The sequence below is a fragment of the Rhinopithecus bieti genome, unplaced genomic scaffold, assembly GCF_001698545.2.
Source record: "Rhinopithecus bieti isolate Rb0 unplaced genomic scaffold, ASM169854v2 scaffold_3040, whole genome shotgun sequence".
Classification (NCBI taxonomy): Eukaryota; Metazoa; Chordata; class Mammalia; order Primates; family Cercopithecidae; genus Rhinopithecus; species Rhinopithecus bieti.
Genome location: NW_016804657.1, coordinates 2,756,798 through 2,776,252, shown reverse-complemented (window position 1 = coordinate 2,776,252; position 19,455 = coordinate 2,756,798). Strand labels below are relative to the sequence as shown.

General features: G+C 38.0%; 1 protein-coding gene across 1 annotated transcript in view; it reads right to left on the bottom strand.

Moving 5' to 3' along the window:
• Window positions 1–19,455, bottom strand: part of CTTNBP2NL (CTTNBP2 N-terminal like) — a 65,034-nt gene that overhangs the window by 26,622 nt on the left and 18,957 nt on the right. Inside the window, 1 exon segment of the mRNA XM_017869695.1 lies at window positions 18,570–18,677. Within this exon segment, the coding sequence (XP_017725184.1) occupies window positions 18,570–18,668 (99 nt within the window). The 5' untranslated portion in view covers window positions 18,669–18,677.

The window sequence follows — 19,455 nt, the reverse complement described above, 5'->3', positions numbered from 1 at the left end:
TCCACTTGATACTAATGATGGTTAGGCTACAAATCTAGGATATAAGATGAGTAGCAGAGTGTCAGATAGGAGGCTAGATCCAGACACCATTTGGATCTAAAGTCAAAATATTAAGAGGGAGAGAGATACCACATTTAAGGGGTATTCAGGAGGAAGAGCCTACAGGTTTTGGCACCTGATTAGACACGAAGAGGGAAGACACACAGATACTTTGAAGTATTTAGGTTGGGTGAGTGGATGGCTGGTGATACCCTTAACCAAAACAGAGAACAAAGGCAGAACACACAGGCTTTTAGGGAAGGATGCAGAGACTGTGATATGGGATATTTAGGTACATATGTCAAAAAGGCACTTGGATATATGGGTCTAGGTATAAGAAAATAACAAATCTGGGTGTTAACAACCCATAGAAACCAATAAAAAGGATGAAATCACCCACTGAGGAAGAGAGTAAATAGGTTACGATGTGACAGGGCTAAGAACAAAGTATCAGGAAACATCTGTTTATGTATTATTCATTCAGCTAACATATTCTACATACCACTGTGCTATGCTAGGTGTAGACCTGAAGTCACACAGGAGGCCAGGTATGGTGGCTCACGCCTGTAACACCAGCATTTTGGGAGGCCAAGACGGAAGGATTGCCTGAGGCCAGCAGTTCAGGACTAACCTGGGCAACATGGCAAGACCTCGTCTCTTTAAAAAAAAAAAAAAGCCACATAGGAGACTCAGTAAAATAAGTGTATACTATGGAGTATGACACAGCAGATAGAAGCAACAGATCATGTGAAGACATGGCAACATGATGGACTGCAAAGGCACAGTAATTATAAAAAGTAAGAAACAGGACGAGCTAGATAACACAATACCATTTATGCAAATTGATACATACAAGGCAATACATTTCACAAGAATATATACAAATAAAAAATGTTTAAGAATAGTTGCTTATGGAGACCAAGAAGGGCATGGGAGTAGAAACTGAGGACACAGGGAATTTTTTTATTATTATGTTTTTCTCTTTGAGATGGAGTCTTGCTCTGTTGCCCGGGCTGCAGTGCAGGGGCACAAATCTTGCCTCACTGCAACCTCTGCTTCCCGGGTTTAAGCCATTCTCCCGCCTCAGCCTCCTGAGTAGTGGGATTACAGGCATGCACCATTGTGCCTGGCTAATTTTTGTATTTTAGTAGAGACAGGGTTTTGCCATTTTGGCCAGGCTGGTTTCGAACTCCTGACCTCAAGTGATCCACTCGCCTTGGCCTCCCCAAGTGCTGGGATTACAGGTGTGAGCCACTGCGCCCAGCTGTGGGGAATTTTAAAACAAAACAAACACACACACAACCATAAAAAAATGAGTAACATTTTGGCTTCTACCCTTTAGGATCTTAAAAGTCTATAGGGCAAGAGACAATGCTATTTCAATATAGTTATGAAAAGTGCTATAGTAGATTTTGAATGGTATGCGATGGGAACTACAGGAAAGGACATTTTATCTAGTCACAGAAGATATCAAATTTAAGAGGAATATGGAAGAAAAAAACACAAAAGGAGTCTGAGAAGGACCAAGACAAGAATATCACAGAAGCCAAGGAAAGAAGTTTAACAAGGAGGATGGTCAACGCCGTTGAACGCTGAGTTAGGTAATTGTAATCTAATTAAAAGAGGCCATCAGAGGTTACTTTTAACTTCAAAATGTAAAATTCATTATTGTAGTAGAAACAAAAGGCAAATGAGTAATGAGGAATGAGAAACTAGAAGCAGGAGTACAAATTACATTTAAATATTTCAGTGTAAAGAGAGAAAGAGAAATAGGGTGATAACTCAGAAGGACGGCAAGATTGAGTTCTCTTCTTTTTTTTTTTTTTTAATATAGAATGGAAAGTTTCAAACAGGCTTTAGCCAACGATAAGTAGTAGTATTAAAAGAAGAAACTAGGTCACTAAGCGAGAAGGCAAGGTGTAACTGATGGAGTAAGGTCATGAAGAAACAGGGTCAAGATAAGATCAAGAGTACAGGTGGCATTACTCTTAGAATAGGGTGGTGTAAGAAAAGAATGTGTTATTAAATGGATGAAAAAAATCTCTAGACATTTCCAATCAGTAAGAACAGAGACTTAAAAATAATACAATCATATACTCATTTCTACCAATGAATCCAGTCTCCTTGACATCCCATTGTGCATATTGTATTTCTTAAAAATTTTTATTTTAATTCCATCATCAGTAAATATTTTCTCATAAAAATTCAAACTATAGGCCGGGTGCGGTGGCTCATGACTGTAATCCCAGGGGAGGCCGAGGCGGGTGATCACGGAGGTCAGAGATCGAGATCATGGAAACCCGTCTCTACTGAAAAAGTACAAAAAATTAGCCAGGCAGGGTGGCAGGCGCCTGGAGTCCCAGCACTCGGAGGCAAGCAGGAGAATGGCGTTGAACCCGGGATCGGAGCTTGCAGTGAGCTGAGATCACACACTGCACTCCAGCTGAGGTGACAGATAGATGCCGTCTCAAAAAAAAAAAAAAAAAAAAAAAAAAAATTCAAACTATATAGATAAAGCTGAAGCTCTTCCTGACCATAACCCCCTTTCACTTTCCTCCCTAAAAGTTCTTAGTATGTTAGGTATCCTCCCAGATAATTTCTTTTTCTAATTTAAGTTTTTTAATTTAATTTTTTGTAGAGACAGGGTCTTGCTTTGTTTCCCAGGCTGGTCTCAAACTTCTGGTTTCAAGTGATCCTCTGTGCCCAGCCTCCATTTCCAAGAATATATATACATTCGCATGTGTGTGGTGTCTGTGTGTATAAAACGTAATTACATAGATATTATTATTGTGTAAAACCGTTCTGCAATTTGTTTTCACTGTCTGAGAGAGATCTTTTTAAGTCAGTACATAGCTTTTTTTCTCATTAAAAAAATTATATAATATTCCATACTAAGGATGCACCAGTTTATGCAGCCATTGATGGAACTTAGTGATGAACATTTATGTTGTTTACAGTTTCCAATACTGTATTAAACAATGCTGCAATAAGCAAACTTGTGCATATGTGAGAGGACTGTTTTGTAGAATAGTTATATTACTATGCTTTTCTAACAAAACAATTTTGCACAATAAAACTCCCAGTTCATTCTATAAATGCCTCCTTTCCATAGAGATTTTCAGCAAACATACAAGATGGTTTTCTCCTATCTTCCAAATTATTCTTACAACTGGCTAACTGGAATACTAAATGATATACCATGGGTTTTAGTTTTAGAAGCAACCTCTTTGTCTTCCTTTGCTTCTCTTCTCTTTATGGGGACAACTAGAAATAACCCCTGATTAATTTCAAATCACAAGGCTAACACATGCAAGGAAGATACAATAAGAGGAAGTCAAAATAGGAATAAGCTATTTCCCTTTTTTATTTGTTTTAGTTACAGGCTGAATAAATGCAATGAAATTCCTCACTGCTGTAATCTTTCCTGAAGCTCCTCCATAACTGCTGGAAAACTATATGTTCTCTAAATAGGTACTGTTTTATGAACTGAATTTCCCCTTTCTTCAAAAACATTAAAACAGCAACAATAACAACAAAACGAAACACAGAACCCACAGGAAGACATCAGTCAAACGAAAAATTTGCTTATTCTTCTGGCATCTTCATTCTTGAACCCCTAAATGCCACAATTTGTAATATGAATGATGACATGATAAAAAGTTATACAGCGAACAGCTGATGCCAGACAATAATTTTTAAGAGCTAGCTGGCCGGGCACACTGGCTCATGCCTGTAATCCCAGCACTTTGGGAGGCAGAGGCAGGCAGATCACGAGGTCAAGAGATGGAGACCATCCTGGCCAACATGGTGAAACATGTATTTTAGTCTCTACAAACATGTATTCTAGTCTCTACTGACACGTATTTCAGTCTCTACTAAAAATACACAAAAATTAGTTGGACGTGGTGGCATGCACCTGTAGTCCCTGCTATTTAGAAGGCTGAGGCAGGAGAACTGCTTGAACCTGGGAAGCAGGGGTTGCAGTAAGCCGAGATCATGCCACTGCACTCCAGCCTGGGCAACAGAGTGAGACTCTGTTTCAAAAAAAAAAAAAAAAAAAAAAGAGCTAGCTATGGCCTGGTGTGGTGGCTCATGCCTGTAATCCCAGCACTCTGGAAGGCCAAGGCGGGTGGATCACTTGAGGTCAGGAGTTCGAGATCAGCCTGGGCAAAATGGAGAAACTCCATCTCTACAAAAAAAGTACAACAACAACAACAAATTAGCCAGGTGGGTGTGGTGGTGCATGCCTATAGTCCCAGCTACTTAAGAGGCTGAGGCGAGAGGATCACTTGAGCCCAGGAGGCGGAGGTTGTATTGAGCTGAAATCACATCATTGCACTCTAGCATGGGTGACAGAGTGAGACCCTGTCTCAAAAAAGAAAGAGAAGAGAAGAGAAGAGAAAAGAAGAGAAGAGAAGAGAAGAGAAGAGAAGAGAAGAGAAGAGAAGAGAGAGAGAAAGAAAGAAAGAAAGAAAGAAAAAGAAAGAAAAGAAAGAAGGAAAGAAAGAAAGAAGGAAAAAGAAAGAAAGAGAGAGAGAAAGAAAGAAAGAAAGGAAGGAAGGAAGAAAGAGAGAGAGAGAAAGAAAAGAGCTAGCTGTTATACATGGGGTTTGATGTTTTTCTGAATGGAGCAAAGACATTTACTCGCTTAAGAATGCAGTCCTTTTTTAAATAAATAGCCAATTTATGAACAACCAACACATATGAATAGCCTGTCCTGTACCTTTTGAATCTGGCACTTCCGGCCGGGTGCGGTGGCTCAAGCCTGTAATCCCAGCACTTTGGGAGGCCGAGACGGGCGGATCACGAGGTCAGGAGATCGAGACCACCCTGGCTAACACGGTGAAACCCTGTCTCTACTAAAAAATACAAAAAACTAGCCGGGCAAGGTGGCGGGCGCCTGTAGTCCCAGCTACTTGGGAGGCTGAGGCAGGAGAATGGCGTGAACCCGGGAGGCGGAGCTTGCAGTGAGCTGAGATCCGGCCACTGCAATCCAGCCTGGGCCACAGAGCAAGACTCCGTCTCAAAATAAATAAATAAATAAATAAATAAAAATAAAAGAATCTGGCACTTCCCTCTTACTAATTTCATGTTCTTCCTAGAACAGATCATTAGAGAAGTTCCTACCATTCTCAAAAGAACCAAGCTAAAAGGAAGGAAGGAAGGAAGAGGCTTTGTGAGATGTATTTCTGGCTTCACCAGTGGCAACTTAATACTGTCTTTTTTTAAGAATTTAGTACACAGCTCTGTGACTTTCTTTACTATATATAAAGATCTTTCATTTTAATAGTTTCACAGTATTTTATTCTACAATCACACCATAATTTACTGACTAGAACCCTAATAAGAGACACTAAATTGTTTCTAGCATTTTGTTTCTACAAATTATACTGTAATGAGTATCTTCACACATATACTTTATTATGTAAAGATCAGATCTAAGAACATCTGTATTGTAAAGGCTTAAGAACATCTGTAGCAGAAATACCTAGAAATGAAATTTCTTCTAGATACATGCATTTTTTTAAGAAAGAGGTAGGGTCTTGCTATGTTGCCCAGGCTGAAGTACAACAGCTATTCACAGGCAAAATCATTTTACACTATAGCCTGGAACTTGTGGCCTCAAATGATCCTCCCACTTCAGCCTCCCAAGTAGCTGGGACTATAGGCGAGTACCACCATGCCTGGCTCTGCATTTTTAAATTTGATAGATATTTCCAAACTCTCCTCAACCATTTGAGGACAACAATATAGGAGAGTGCCAGTTGCTCCTCACCTTTACAGGTACAGTTTGTAATGAAACATATTTTATCTCTTATGGTCAGATCCTATAGTTCATTTAGCTGAGCACAGTTAATCTGAAAATAATACATTAAATTACAAGAGATGAGCTCCAGGATCTGCATGTAGAATATCAACTTCACATGGGTATAGAGATTTCAGCAACATATCACACATAGAAACACTCTGAAAACTATAGAGGACTATATACAATGCTAGTTCTTGTTAAAGGAATTAACTTTGGGAATAGCTTATGATTCCATAGCTCAGCAAAATTCTTTTAGAATTTTATAAGAAACATACCTAAATAAATCTTATTTCCAGTCTCAGGACCTGCCAAGATGAAACAAAGTACAATTTTGCCACTATAAAACAAATTAAGACATTACAGGAAGTGCGTTAGACTAATGTTTTTCAAACTTTGGATCACAGCTCATTAGTGGATCATAAAACTAGTCTAGTGGGGTCATAATCAGCATTTAAAGAAAAATGAAGTATAACAGAAAATATTACAGTACAGTATGGTATAGTGCAAACATTATAGTATAGTAAAACACAAAGTAAATTCTAGTGAAATTTTGGTTTTAGTTAGTATAAGTATATAGGTGTGTATATGTGTCCTGGATTATGGTGAAATGTGAAATGTATTTCAAAAATGTTTAAAAGATAACTCTTTAGACTGTGGTACGATAAAAGGTATCTTTATTCGAGTCTTCTTTTTTCTTCCCCAAACTCTGCAATCTTTTCTGGATAGTTTGGAAATTTAGGTTGGTTTTTTAGGCAGAGACAGTTGAGTTATTTCAGGTGGGTTGGAAAGAAATAACATTAACTTAATATCAGGAACAACAAAAAAAGAAGAATTTAATGGTAGGTCTGATTAGCTCTAACGTATTTTCCTACAAAGTGAATAATAGAAGGCTAAAGTATCTTCTTTGGGCAAGAATGTTAATAAACCGAGAGTTGAGAAAAAAATGTGTTGTACAAGATTATTGTTACTTAAAAAAATCAACATTTCTGAAATAAAAGTAATTAAGATATAAAGCAGAAGTTCTGAAGAAAAAATTAAAATATGCATATGATTCCACTACCTAGGGCCAACCACTATTAACACTCAAACTACAAATTTCAATGTATTTGCTTGAGTCTTTTATGTGTGTGTATATGTGTGTTTGTGTGTGTGTATATATATTATATATATAAAATACTTATAATTGAGATTGAAGGATATATTTAATTTTGTCCTAGGAACACTACTATGTCATTCAAAATTTTTCATATGCATCTTATTATAAAATGGCTTCATAATGTTCCATCATGTGGATATACCACCCAATTCATGTAGCTATTAATAAAGGATTTACTTTTTTTTGTTGTTGTTGAGACAGAGTCTTGCTGTGTTGCGCAGGTTGGGGTGCAGCGGCGCGATCTTGGCTCACTGCAACTTCCGCCTCCTGGGTTCAAGTGATTCTCCTGCCTCAGCCTCCCAACTAGCTGGGACCACAGGCATGTGCCACCATGTCCAGCTAATTTTTTTTGTGGTTTTAGTAGAGTGGGGTTTCACCGTGTCAGCCAGGATGGTCTCGATCTCCTGACCTCGTGATCCATCTGCCTCAGCCTCCCAAAGTGCTGAGATCACAGGCGTGAGCCACTGCACCCAGCAGGATTTACTTTTTCTGAAGACTTAATTGCCAGATCAATATAACTATGTTATCATGGGTTGTTTGAGGGGTAACTGGAAGTAACTTATATAAAATGTTGTTTCGTAAATGGATTTTTAAGTAAAATCATGTCGACTACAGCAACTCTCCTCAATAGGTGTCTTAAGATTAGTAAATTCAGTAAAAGAAACCAATCCTGAATTTTTTTACCCAAAAGTAAAACAGAGAAGCAATACTATGTTTACTTATTCTGCAACAACTGACTTTGGAGCAGCATTCAGATATAGGGGATGTCACCTATAAACACAATCCCCTTTAGAATGCATGTTCTTGTACTCCCAGATTAACGATGACAAAAAATGCCTTCGGAAAAATACTAAAGGAATGGTAATTTTGATGTCTATTTCCTGACTGATCCACTAAAAATCAACTTAAATGGTTTACCATAAAAGGAGCCTTTAAGATAGTTTCAAATAGATTATTTCTGTTATTCTTGGGAAAGGGGTAATAATATTCTATCAGGTATAAAATTCACACTTTGTATTTTGTCTTTGGAAAAATGATCATAAGCAGCCAATAAAATATTAAAACTAATAAAAGACAAAGGAAAGTTGCTTTAAAGGAGAGGAGTTCACAAAAGCAGTAGAGTTATTATTTGTTTCTTCTGTTGAAATGTTTATGATTTTTAAATTATTAAGTTTTGCCATTGGGAGACCAGGTGTGGTGGCTCACTCCTGTAATCCCAGAACTTTGGGAGGCTGAGGTGGGCAGATCCCTTGAGGTCAGGAGATTGAGACCAGTCTGGCCAATATGGTGAAACCTCGTCTCTCCTAAAAATACAAAATTAGCTGGGTGTGGTGGTGGGCAACCGTAATCCCAGTTACTCAGGAGGCTGAGGCAAGAGAATTGTTTGAATCCAGGAGGCAGAGGCGGCAGTGAGCCAAGATCATGCCACTGCACTCCAACCTCAGTGAAGGGCAAGACTCTGTCTCAAAAACAAAATAAAACAAAAAAGTTTTGCGATAGGGAAAATGATTTAATTACCAGACTCTACTCAGCAAAATTTTACTTTCTTTTCTTTTTTCTCTTTTTTTAGAGATGGGGTCTTGCTATATTGCCCAGGCTAGTCTTCAAGTCCTGGCTTCAAGTGATCCTCCTGCCTTGACCTCCTAAAGTTCTGGGATTACAGGTGTGAGCCACCGTGCCCAGCACAGCAACATTTTAAAAATTAAAGAATTTAAAAAATTACAGAATTTAGTTTCTAAAAAGCAGCAGAATAAATCTGAAAAAGCTACCCCACATCACTCTACTTGATCTCAGAGAAGGTCAATAAAAAAGGGGATGAAGCTCTCTTTCACACAATACTTCAGACACACAACAAGGGCATAAAATTTTATGCTTTTAATAGGTACAGAAAAGCAGGACAAAATCCAGCATCCATTCCTGATAAAATTCCCTACAAATTAAAATAGAAATTTCCTCAATCTGATAAAGAGCATTTGCGAAAAACCTACAGCTAACAACTTGACAGACTGAATGCTTTCTGGGAAGAAGACACAGATATCCCCATCATTTCTACTTGACATTGTACTAGAGGTTCTAGTCAATGTAGTAAGACAGAGAGACAGACAGACAGACAGACAGACAGACACACACACACACACAGCATCCAGATTAGAAAGAAATAAGTAAAACTGTCCTTATTTGCAGACATAATAGTCTGTAGAAAATCCAATGAAAATGACTGACTGATTGATTGACTGAGCCAGGGTCTTATGCTATCTTCCAAGCTGGAGTGCAGTGGTACAATTATATATAACTCATTGCAGTCTCAATCTCACTGATTCAATCAAGTCTCCTGCCTCAGCCTCCCTAGTAGCTGGGGCTACAGATGCAGGCTACCACCCCTAGCTGGTTTTTTTTTTTTTTTGACAAGGGGTTTCACCATGTTGCCCATTCTGGTCTTGAACTCCTGGACTCGAATGATCCACCCACCTAGGCCCCAAAATACTGGGATTATAGGCATGAGCCACTGTGACAGGCCCCGTGGAATTTATTTTAAAAGCTACTAGAATTAATAAGTGAGTTTATTGGCATGGTTGCAGGATATAAAATCAATGTATACAAAAATCAATTTTGTTTCTTTTTTGGAGGGGACGGAGTCTTGCTCTCCCACCCAGGCTGGAGTGTGGTGGCACGATCTCAGCTCACTGCAAGCTTTGCCTCCCAGGTTCAAATGATTCTCCTATCTCAGCCTCCTGAGTGGCTGGGACTACAGGCGTGTGCCACCTTGCCCGGCTAGTTTTTGTACTTTTAGTAGAGACGGGGTTTCATCATGTTAACCAGGCTAGTCTTGAACTCCTGACCTCAGGTGATCTGCCTGCCTCAGCCTCCCAAAGTGCTGGGATTACAGGTGTAAGCCATCCCAACTGGCCAATTTTATTTCCGTAAAACAGCAATAAACCATCAGAAATTAACATCTAACAAACAATACTGGCTGGGTGCAGTGGCTCATGCTTGTAATCCCAGCACTTTGGGAGGCTGAGATGGGAAGATCACTTGGGTCCAGGAGTTCAAGACCAACTTGGGCAACATAGTGGGATCCTATCTCTCTAAAAAAAAAAAGAATCTACCTGGGCATGGTGGTGTGTGTCTGTAGTCCCAGCTACTTGGGAGGCTAAGGCAGGAGGATCACTTGAGCCTGGGGACTTGAGGCTGCAGTGAGCCATGATCATGCCCCTACACTCAGCCTGGGTGACAGAGACCCTGTCTCAAGAAAACAAACTAAACCAAAACAACAACAACAAAACCCAATACCATTTACAGTATCATCAAAAGCATGAAACACTTAGGGGTAAATCCGACAAAAAAATGTGAAAAAGTTATACGCTAAAAGCTACAAAGCACTGCTGAGAGAAATTAAAGACAACCTAAATAAATGATGAGATATAGCATATTCATAGATCGAAAAACACAATGTTGTTAAGATATGAATTCTCCCCAAATTGATCTCTAGATTAAATACAATCCCAATCAAAATCCCAACAAGATTTTTAAAGAAATTGGCGAGCTGATTCTATTCATATGGAAATGCAAAGGACCATAAATAAGAAAAACAAGTTTCAAAAAGAATACAAGTTGGAGGACTAACACTAACTGATTTTAAGTTACCACAAGGCCACGATAATCAAAACGGTGTGGTATTGGCATCAAGGCAGACAAATAGATCAAAAGAACAGAACAGAGGGTCTAGAAATAAACACATGAATATAGGGATAACTGACTGATGAAGATGCAAAGACCATTCTAAAGAGGAAGGATAATCTCAGCAATTGGTGCTAGAATAACTGGAGAGCTATATGCAAAAAAAAAAAAAAAAAAAAAAAAGGGTCCACATGTTATACTACATAACAACATTAACTGAAGATACATCATAGACCTAAGTGTAAAACTTAAAACTATGAGACTTATAAGAAAAACAACAAAAACCAAAAAAACAGGAGAAAACCTTTCTGACCTTGGTTTAGGCAAAGATTTCCTAGATATAACATTAAAAACAAAATCCATAAAAGAAAAATTGATAGGCTGGGTGCAGCAGCTCACGCCTGTAATCCCAGCACTTTGGGAGGCTGAGGCGGGTGGATGACCTGAGGTCAGATCCAAGACCAGCCTGACCAACATGGTGAAACCCTGTCTCTACTAGACACAAAAAATTAGCCAGGTATGATGGCGTGTGCCTGTTATCCCAGTTAGTTGGGAAGCTGAGGCAGGAGAATCACTTGAACCCAGGAGCCAAAGGTTGCAGTGAGCCGAGATCACGTCATTGCACTCCAGCCTTGGCAATACAGCGAGACTCCATCTCAAAAAACAGAACAAAAAAAACTGATAAATTGGACTTCATGGAAATGAAAAACTTTTGCTCTTCAAAAGATATAGTTGAGAATGAAATGAGACAAGGTTAAGTATCTTTTCTTAAGATACTGTTAAGAGAATGAAATGAGACACAGTTAAGTATCTTTTCTTTTTTCCTGCCTACAAAGGATGCACTTTTTTTTTCCTGGTCTAGATTATGGCTGGGTTTTTATTTATTTAAAATTTATTTTTTAATTAATAAAAAATTGTAAATATTTATAGTGCATCACATGATGTTTTGAAATATGTATACACTGTGGAACAGCAAAATGGAGCTAATTAACATATGTATTATCTTACATACTTATCATTTTTGCGTAGTGAGAACATTTAAAATCTGTTCTCAGTGATTTTTCAAGTATACAATACATTGTTATTGACTATAACAGTTAAGTATCTTAACTGTAAAAAAAATAGAGTTAAGAGAATGAAATAAGTCACAGACTGGGAGAAAATACTTGCAAGACATATATTTGATAAAGGACTTGCATCCAGATATATAAGAAACTCTCAAAACTAAACAACGAGAAAACAAATAACTTAAAAAAAATGGGCAAAAGATTTTAACAGACACTGCGCCAAAGAAAACAACACAGGCCGGGCTGGTGACTATGCCTACAATCCCAACACTTTGGGAAGCCAAGGTGGGAAGATCACTTAGGGTAAGGAGTTTGAGACCAGCCTGAGCAACATAGTGAGACCTCATTTCTACTAAAAAATTTAAAACTTAGCCAGGCATGGTGGTGTGTGCCTGTAGTTTCAGCTACTGGGTAGGCTGAGGATGGAGGATTGCTGGAGTCCAGGAGGTTGAGGCTGCAGTGAGCCATGACTGTACCACTGCACTCCAGCTTGGGCAACAAAGTGACATCCCATCTCTAAAACAAACAAACAAACAAACAAACAACAAAACAAAAAAACCCCCACAATACAGAGAACAAATTAGTAAGTACATGAAATAATAACAACAGCCAACAACATGCAAATTGTAACTATAATGAGATATTACACACCTATAAGCATGGCTAAAATAAAAAAGACTGGCTATACCAAGTTTTGGTGAGGATATGCAGCAACTGGATATATCCATGGAATGTAAAATGGTACAATCGCTTTGAAAAACACTGGAGCAGATTCTTAAAAATTAAATATACGTCTATCATATGATATAGCCATTCAATTTCTAGCTATTTATTCAAAAGAAATGAAAGCATATATCCACATAAAGTCTTGTACATGAATGTTCACAGCAACTTTACAGTCCCAAATTAGAAACAATACAAATATTTATCGACAGATAAGTGGATAAAAGCAACTGTGGTATATACATACATATAATGCCAACACTATTAAGTAACAAAGAAGAAATGAGCTATCAGTATACACAACAACATGAATAAATCTCAAAGTAATTATGTTGAGTGAAAGAAGCCAGGCAAAAATGGGGTATATTCCATATGATTCCACTTATATAAAATTTCCAAAACAGTAAACTAATTTCTAATAACAGAAAGCAGATCCGTGGTTTGGGGTAAGGGGCAGGGAGTAGTGGGGAAAGTTGGGCAGGAGAGGTCACAAAGGGGCATAAAAATTTTGGGGATATGTTTGTTATCTTGATTGTGATAATGGTTTCATGGGGAAATACATATCAAAACATCAATTTACACATATCAAATAATACAGTTTATCATATGTCAATTATGCTTCAATAAAGCTATTTCAAAAAAACAAAATAAGCTGAATCAAACAATGGAAGAATAAACAAATCAATGAAAAAAAGATCTGCTACAAAGCCTTCTGCATTATCCCTGTATTTCCTGTTTTCATCATAAAGAGAAGGAACTACAACATCTGCTCCATGCCCCAGAGTACGCCCTTAACCTTTGCTGTCTCAAAATACATGCTTTTCGGTGTGTGGATGGGAATGCGTCAACTCAAAACTGTCAATTACAATAAGAAAAACAAGACAATGGCCAAGCGCCACTCATAACAACAAAGATTTAATTGAGAAGAACTGTCATTCTCCTTACGAAGGACAGCATATTATCAGTATTTCTTTCTTCTTCTTCTCTCTCTCTCTCTGTTTTTTTTTGCCTGTTTGTTTGTTTTGTAGAAAAGGGGGTCTCATTATGTTGTCAAGGCTAGACTCAGACTCTCAGCACTTCAGGCTAGGAGTCTGAGTCTAGCCTTGGCAACATAATGCCTCCTGCCTCGGCCTCCTAAAGTGCTGGGATTATAGGCATAAGCAACAGTGCCTGGTCTTATTATTAGTATTTCTTGCTTTATGGAATGTATCTTTGTCCCTAAATGGATGGCTGGACTTTGAACCTATGTTCTAATAATAATAACTAACAGTAAATGAGCACTGAGCACTTCAATTAGCATTTGCTATCTCATCTGGTCCTCAAAATAACCACAACATTTTACAGATAAAACTTACAAGGTAAAATAATTTGTCTAAGATCACACTACAATCGAGTGGCAGAGCTCAAACCCTAAGTCCATCTCACTTGAAAGCTCACGTTCCTAACAGCTACACTTAATTGAATGTTCTGGTTGATAGTTTTGAAGAGTGCCTAGTAATTATCTTTATGTTTCTTTTTTGAAAAGCCAGGAATCCATGTATAAACTTTACTCAGAGAGAGCAGGAACTGGCTGGCACGGTGGCTCGTGCCTGTAATCCCAGCACTTTGGGAGGCTGGGACAGCAGAATTGCTTGAGCAGGAGTTCGAGACCAGCCTGGGTAACACAGCAAAACCCTATCTCTACAAAAAATACAAAACTTAGCCAGGTATAGCGGCATGCCCCTGTAGTCCCAGTTACTCAAGAGGCTGAGGTGGGAGGATTACTGAAGCCCAGCAGGTTGAGGCTGCACTGAGCTGCGCACTCCAGCCACTGCACTCTAGCCTAGACGACAGAGTAAGATTCTGTCTCCAGAAGAAGAAAGAGAGAGAGTATAGGAATAAAAATAGCCACTCCAGGCAGGGTGTGGTGGCTCACGCATGTAATCCCAGCACTTTGGGAGGCTGAGGCGGGAGGATCAGGAGTCAGGAGTTCAAGACTAGCCGGGCCAACATGGTGAAACCCCATCTCTACAAAAATATTTAAAAATTAGCTGGGCATGGTGGCGCACGCCTGTAATCCCAGCTACTCAGAGGCTGAGATAGGAGAATTGCTTGAACTCAGGAGGCGGAGACTGCAGTGAACTGAAATCGTGCCATTGTACTCCAGGCTGGGCAACAGAGCGAGACGTCATCTCAAAAAAAAAAAAAAAAAAGAAGCCACTCCAACTCTAAAAAACACATTAAAATACGGCCACAAATGGTCACTGATTAATTCATTAACATGTTTTATGATAAAGGTTATGAATGTAAATATAAAAACCTTATAACTCAGTAACCTAAATAAAGTTCTGTTTTCACCCTATATCCCAGTTGGGAACTAGACAGAAATTGGACTTCTGTCAGTTATAGCCTGTGTTCATGTGTTCAGGTGATCTTTCTCAATGATTGAAACCACCCATCCCAATCTTAAAAGCTCTTCCTAAAAACCATCTATTAAAATGGGATCATTTTTGGCCAAAGAATTGTTAGGTCCAGGCTTATGGGTGCCAAAGAATGTTTCAACTTGAGTCCATTTAAGACTTTCAAAGATCTGTTATCAAGCAAGCTAATATCTGATTTTTTAAAAAAATGCAAACTCCCTTCATAGGCTTATTAGTATAGATGACAATGTATGGTGATTGCTAAGTTCAATTTTACCTTTTTCCATTTCAGACCAGTCTTTATAATAATCTGCTTCCATAATAAGTACAAGGCCATGACCAAAAGCAGATGTTAGACTATGGACTTACAGTGAACTTGCGATGTTATCTTTTTTTAATTTTTGGTGCCACAACTTGGATCCAAACTGAGGTTGCTGCAGGCACAACACAGAGTACTAACCACTATATGATCATAGCTGTGATGTTCTTAAGCTACAGCACCTTCCATGGTAACTTTTATTTTGTTTTCTGTATCTGGCACTGTCATTAGATCCTTATGATTATTTTTTCAAGAATATTTTCAGTGAAAGTAAATTATTTGTTTCAACACAGACATAATATTTAGATTTTTTCATTTTAACCCTTTGGGGCTGAAAAAACTCACAAAGTTAAACCTATAGAATGATATATTACATAATCTCGTACTCTAAATATACTTCTAACTTTGTCATGTCTGCAACATTTTTGCCTGTAAATCTTCTTGCTTGGGGAATTTTGCAACAGCCTTTGGCCAAACACAACAAAGTTCTATCCTCAGTTTTAAAAGAGTTATACCTGTTTTATGATTGAGGCATCAGTGAAAAGGAATTCAAGACTCCTTAAGTTAATTCCACATGAAAGCTGTAATATTTCACCATTTATCATTGTATAGATGATTTAAAGAATGCTTTAAAATAAAGTGATACCAATAAATGCAAGGTGGATTCTATCTAGTCACAGAAGCCATTTAGTGTGGTTTTCCATAAGATCTAAGATGTGCAGATATAATATAGCTGATGTGGAATATTCAGAAATAAACTATTTAATCTAAATTTTATTAGCAGTCAAATCTATTTTCAGGTTTTAAAATGGCCATTGATTAACCTTCCTTTATTCTCCTCTGGAGCAATCACAGACTATGGTAGGAAGCCATTTACTAGATTTGCTTGGAATTAATGAACTGAGGCTTTCCTGCTGAACTGTGTGGTTCCACTCTCTGCTTCCCCCAGACAGTTCATGAGCAATTTAATTTTCTTTCTTTGTAGAGGGTATTCCTTTAGTGTTCTTATTCATGAAATTAAAGTAATAAAAGGGAAAGATGTTCATAAAGAAGGTTTTTTTTTTCTGACATGATTCCTTCTAAATCAGAAAACCACTTTAAATAAAATTTAATTAGGACCAAATATAGTACAGGTCCCCTCTGTAACATTTAGATTTGAAATACACAAGACACTGAATAATTTGTTAAATTATTTTCTATTGGCTTTCCCTGGTTCTATGCCAAACATGGTCTTGGCTGCAACAGAGAGTGAGTGAGGAAGCTTCTGGGAAGAAAAAGAACATAATTATGGGGGCTCTAGAAGAGTATACCTGCAATCTGGCACTTTGCAGAAATTTTGGAATAGGAATGTAGCTCTTTTACAATTCTAACTCTACAGGTAAGGTCAACTTATAGCCTATGGGAGCTTTACAACATATCCCGAAAGAAACTCAAGCCTTGCCAGAGAAGTGACAGTAAGCCATATGGTTTTGTTTAGAGATATAAGGTTAAAGAACAGATTTTATGTACAGACAAAATCTATTTTGAAGCTAGGGAGAAAATAAAAAGATTTTTTTTTTTTACTGGAAGCAAAACAGAAAAGAAAAACAAATCATAGCTATTTAGAACAAAGACCAAAACCTTTTCAACCCACTAAGCATCAATTAGGAACCAATATTAAAAGGAAGAAAATTAGTAAGTTGCCATATTAGTTCATAAAGTCCAACAAGTGTTTATTGTTAAGCAAAAGCTATACAAATAATGCAGTAAAATCATGATATATTGGAGAACCAAAACAAATAACAATAAAAAAAATCCCCAAAACTCCATAGATAAAATGATATTCAGTTTAAAGAATGCTATGGCAGTAACTTTTCTCAAAGGATTGAAACAATTTTAATCCCAGCTGCCCCCTATTTTATCTAACAATAGATTGTTTAAATATGTGTCACTTCTGGTGAAGCTATTCATTTCACCTAAACTGCACAGAGTTAAGCCTCAGAATAATTTTATCACCTACAGACCATATGCAGACTAAATACAACACTTGCGCCTGATTCTGAATGGTATCTTATATCAAAATGCTCCCTTAATTTTAGCTCTTGCTTCTCAAGCTTCTCTTTCAACTTATCAGAACTGCCTATAGTACCCAAAATTGGATTCATGCAGAAAAAAATATATTTTAGGAAAACATGTGCAAAAAGCATCTAAGCATCTGTTAACATTAAAACCAGAAGGCAGTGTATGCTGCAGAGCACATAAGAAGAGGCTTTAAAATTTAGTAATTCACAACATCCACTTAGAAGTATTATGGTAGTCTTTTAAAGTAACACACCACAATGGTATAATCATTTCATTTGTTCAGCAAACATTTACTGAGCATCTACGTGCCTGGCACGAAGCTGGGTACTGAGGATACAGTGATTAGTAAATAGAGACATAAACAACTACAGGTTTGTACAGTTTCTAAGGCTGAAAAGCAGAGATGTTTTCTTGGTAAAACTATAAAAGAGAAAATAAGGTCATCCTCTGATTTTTCCATTAGAGGCAGCTGTCACCCCCACTCATATCCTAATTATGAAGGGATTGAGACAGACGATAAATGGGGGAAAGAAGTGAGAATAACAATAGGCAATTAGTGGTGAGAATTAGAAATGGGCTAAAACTACCAAAAGTAAGAATTCTTAATCTGGGGTCCAAGGAATCCGTGGATGTTTTCACGGGATCCTTGATCTCACAGATACTGTATTTCAAATTCTGATATATGGATGTATATACATTTATTAGGAAGTTGGTCTTATCAAATCTAAAAGGGGTCAGCATTCAAAAACAGCTAAGGGCCACTAAACTAAAAGAATGAAGTTCTGCCGGGCGCAGTGGCTCACGCCTATAATCTCAGCACTTTGGGAGGCCGAGGGTGGGGGTTTATCACCAGGTCAAGAGATCGAGACCATCCTAGCCAACATGGTGAAACCCTGTCTCTACTAAAAATATAAAAATTAGCTGGGTGTGGTGGTGTGTGCCTGTAGTCCCAGCTACTCGGGAGGCTGGGGCAGGCACTTGAACGCAGGAGGCAGAAGTTGCAGTAAGCTGAGACAGCACCATTGCACCCCAGCCTGGTGACAGAGTGACATTTGGTCTCAAAAAAAAAAAAAAGAAGAATGAAGTTCAAGGTCTAGACATCAGATCGAGAAACTAAGGCAACTATTTTGAAAACACAAAGGTTTCACCAGTGTCCCTAATATCACACCATGTAGGTGGCTACCTATCCAAGTATCAGTATGTCCTCCATTCAACTTCAATGGAAACTACAGAAATACCTTAGTTAAATAAATTACAACCAATGAATGACTTTCCAAATGTATGATGACCTCTCTCTCTTTTTTTTTTTTTAACATACCTTTAAGGCTTCTATAACAAGGTCCCTTGCTTCAAGCTCTCCTTCAAGAATACTAAATAGTGTCAGGAGTTCAGGCTTGCTGAGTTTTTCCAGATTCATCCTGAAAGCCTAAAACAAAGGTAACAATCAGACAATCTCCAAAGACATCGTTAATTTGATACAATTAAAGAAAAAATAAAGTGAGAGATAAGGGCAATTATAGTATCAAATGCCTTAATAAAGGAAATAGTTGCAATTAAATAGAAATATAAGTTTTCTGATGTTAATCACAAACTGAGCAGCAACAGAAAATAAAATTCACTTTAATTATTGATTTCACTACCACTCACAAAGATCAATTTTTCATATTTCCTCCAGACATGTTTACAAACAAACATCCTAGAAAATCTCAGAAAGAATTAGCCGCTAGGGCTGGTCGCGGTGGCGCACGCCTGTAATCCCAGCACTTTGGGAGGCTGAGGTGGGCGGATCACGAAGTCAGGAGATGGAGACCATCCTGGCCAACGTGGTGAAACCCTGTCTCTACTGAAATATAAAACATTAGCTGGGCATGGTGGTGAGCGTCTGTAGCCCCAGTTACTCAGGAGGCTGAGGCAGGGGAATCACTTGAACCCAGGAGGCAAAGACTGGAGTGAGCCAAGACCACGCCACTGTACTCCAGCCTGGGTGAGACTCTGTCTCAAAAAAAAAAGGCATTCACTGACATTTCTGAATGTCAGTGATTTATTGAGCATTTCCCCAGAATTTGATATTGACAGATGTTTACATGGTAGATGGTTTTATTCAAAATAATTTTTCTGAACCTGAGAGTGAATATAAAATGGAAAGAATAATGATTATATTTGATGTTAAACCTGAGTTTAGAGAGCTTTAAAAATAATACGTG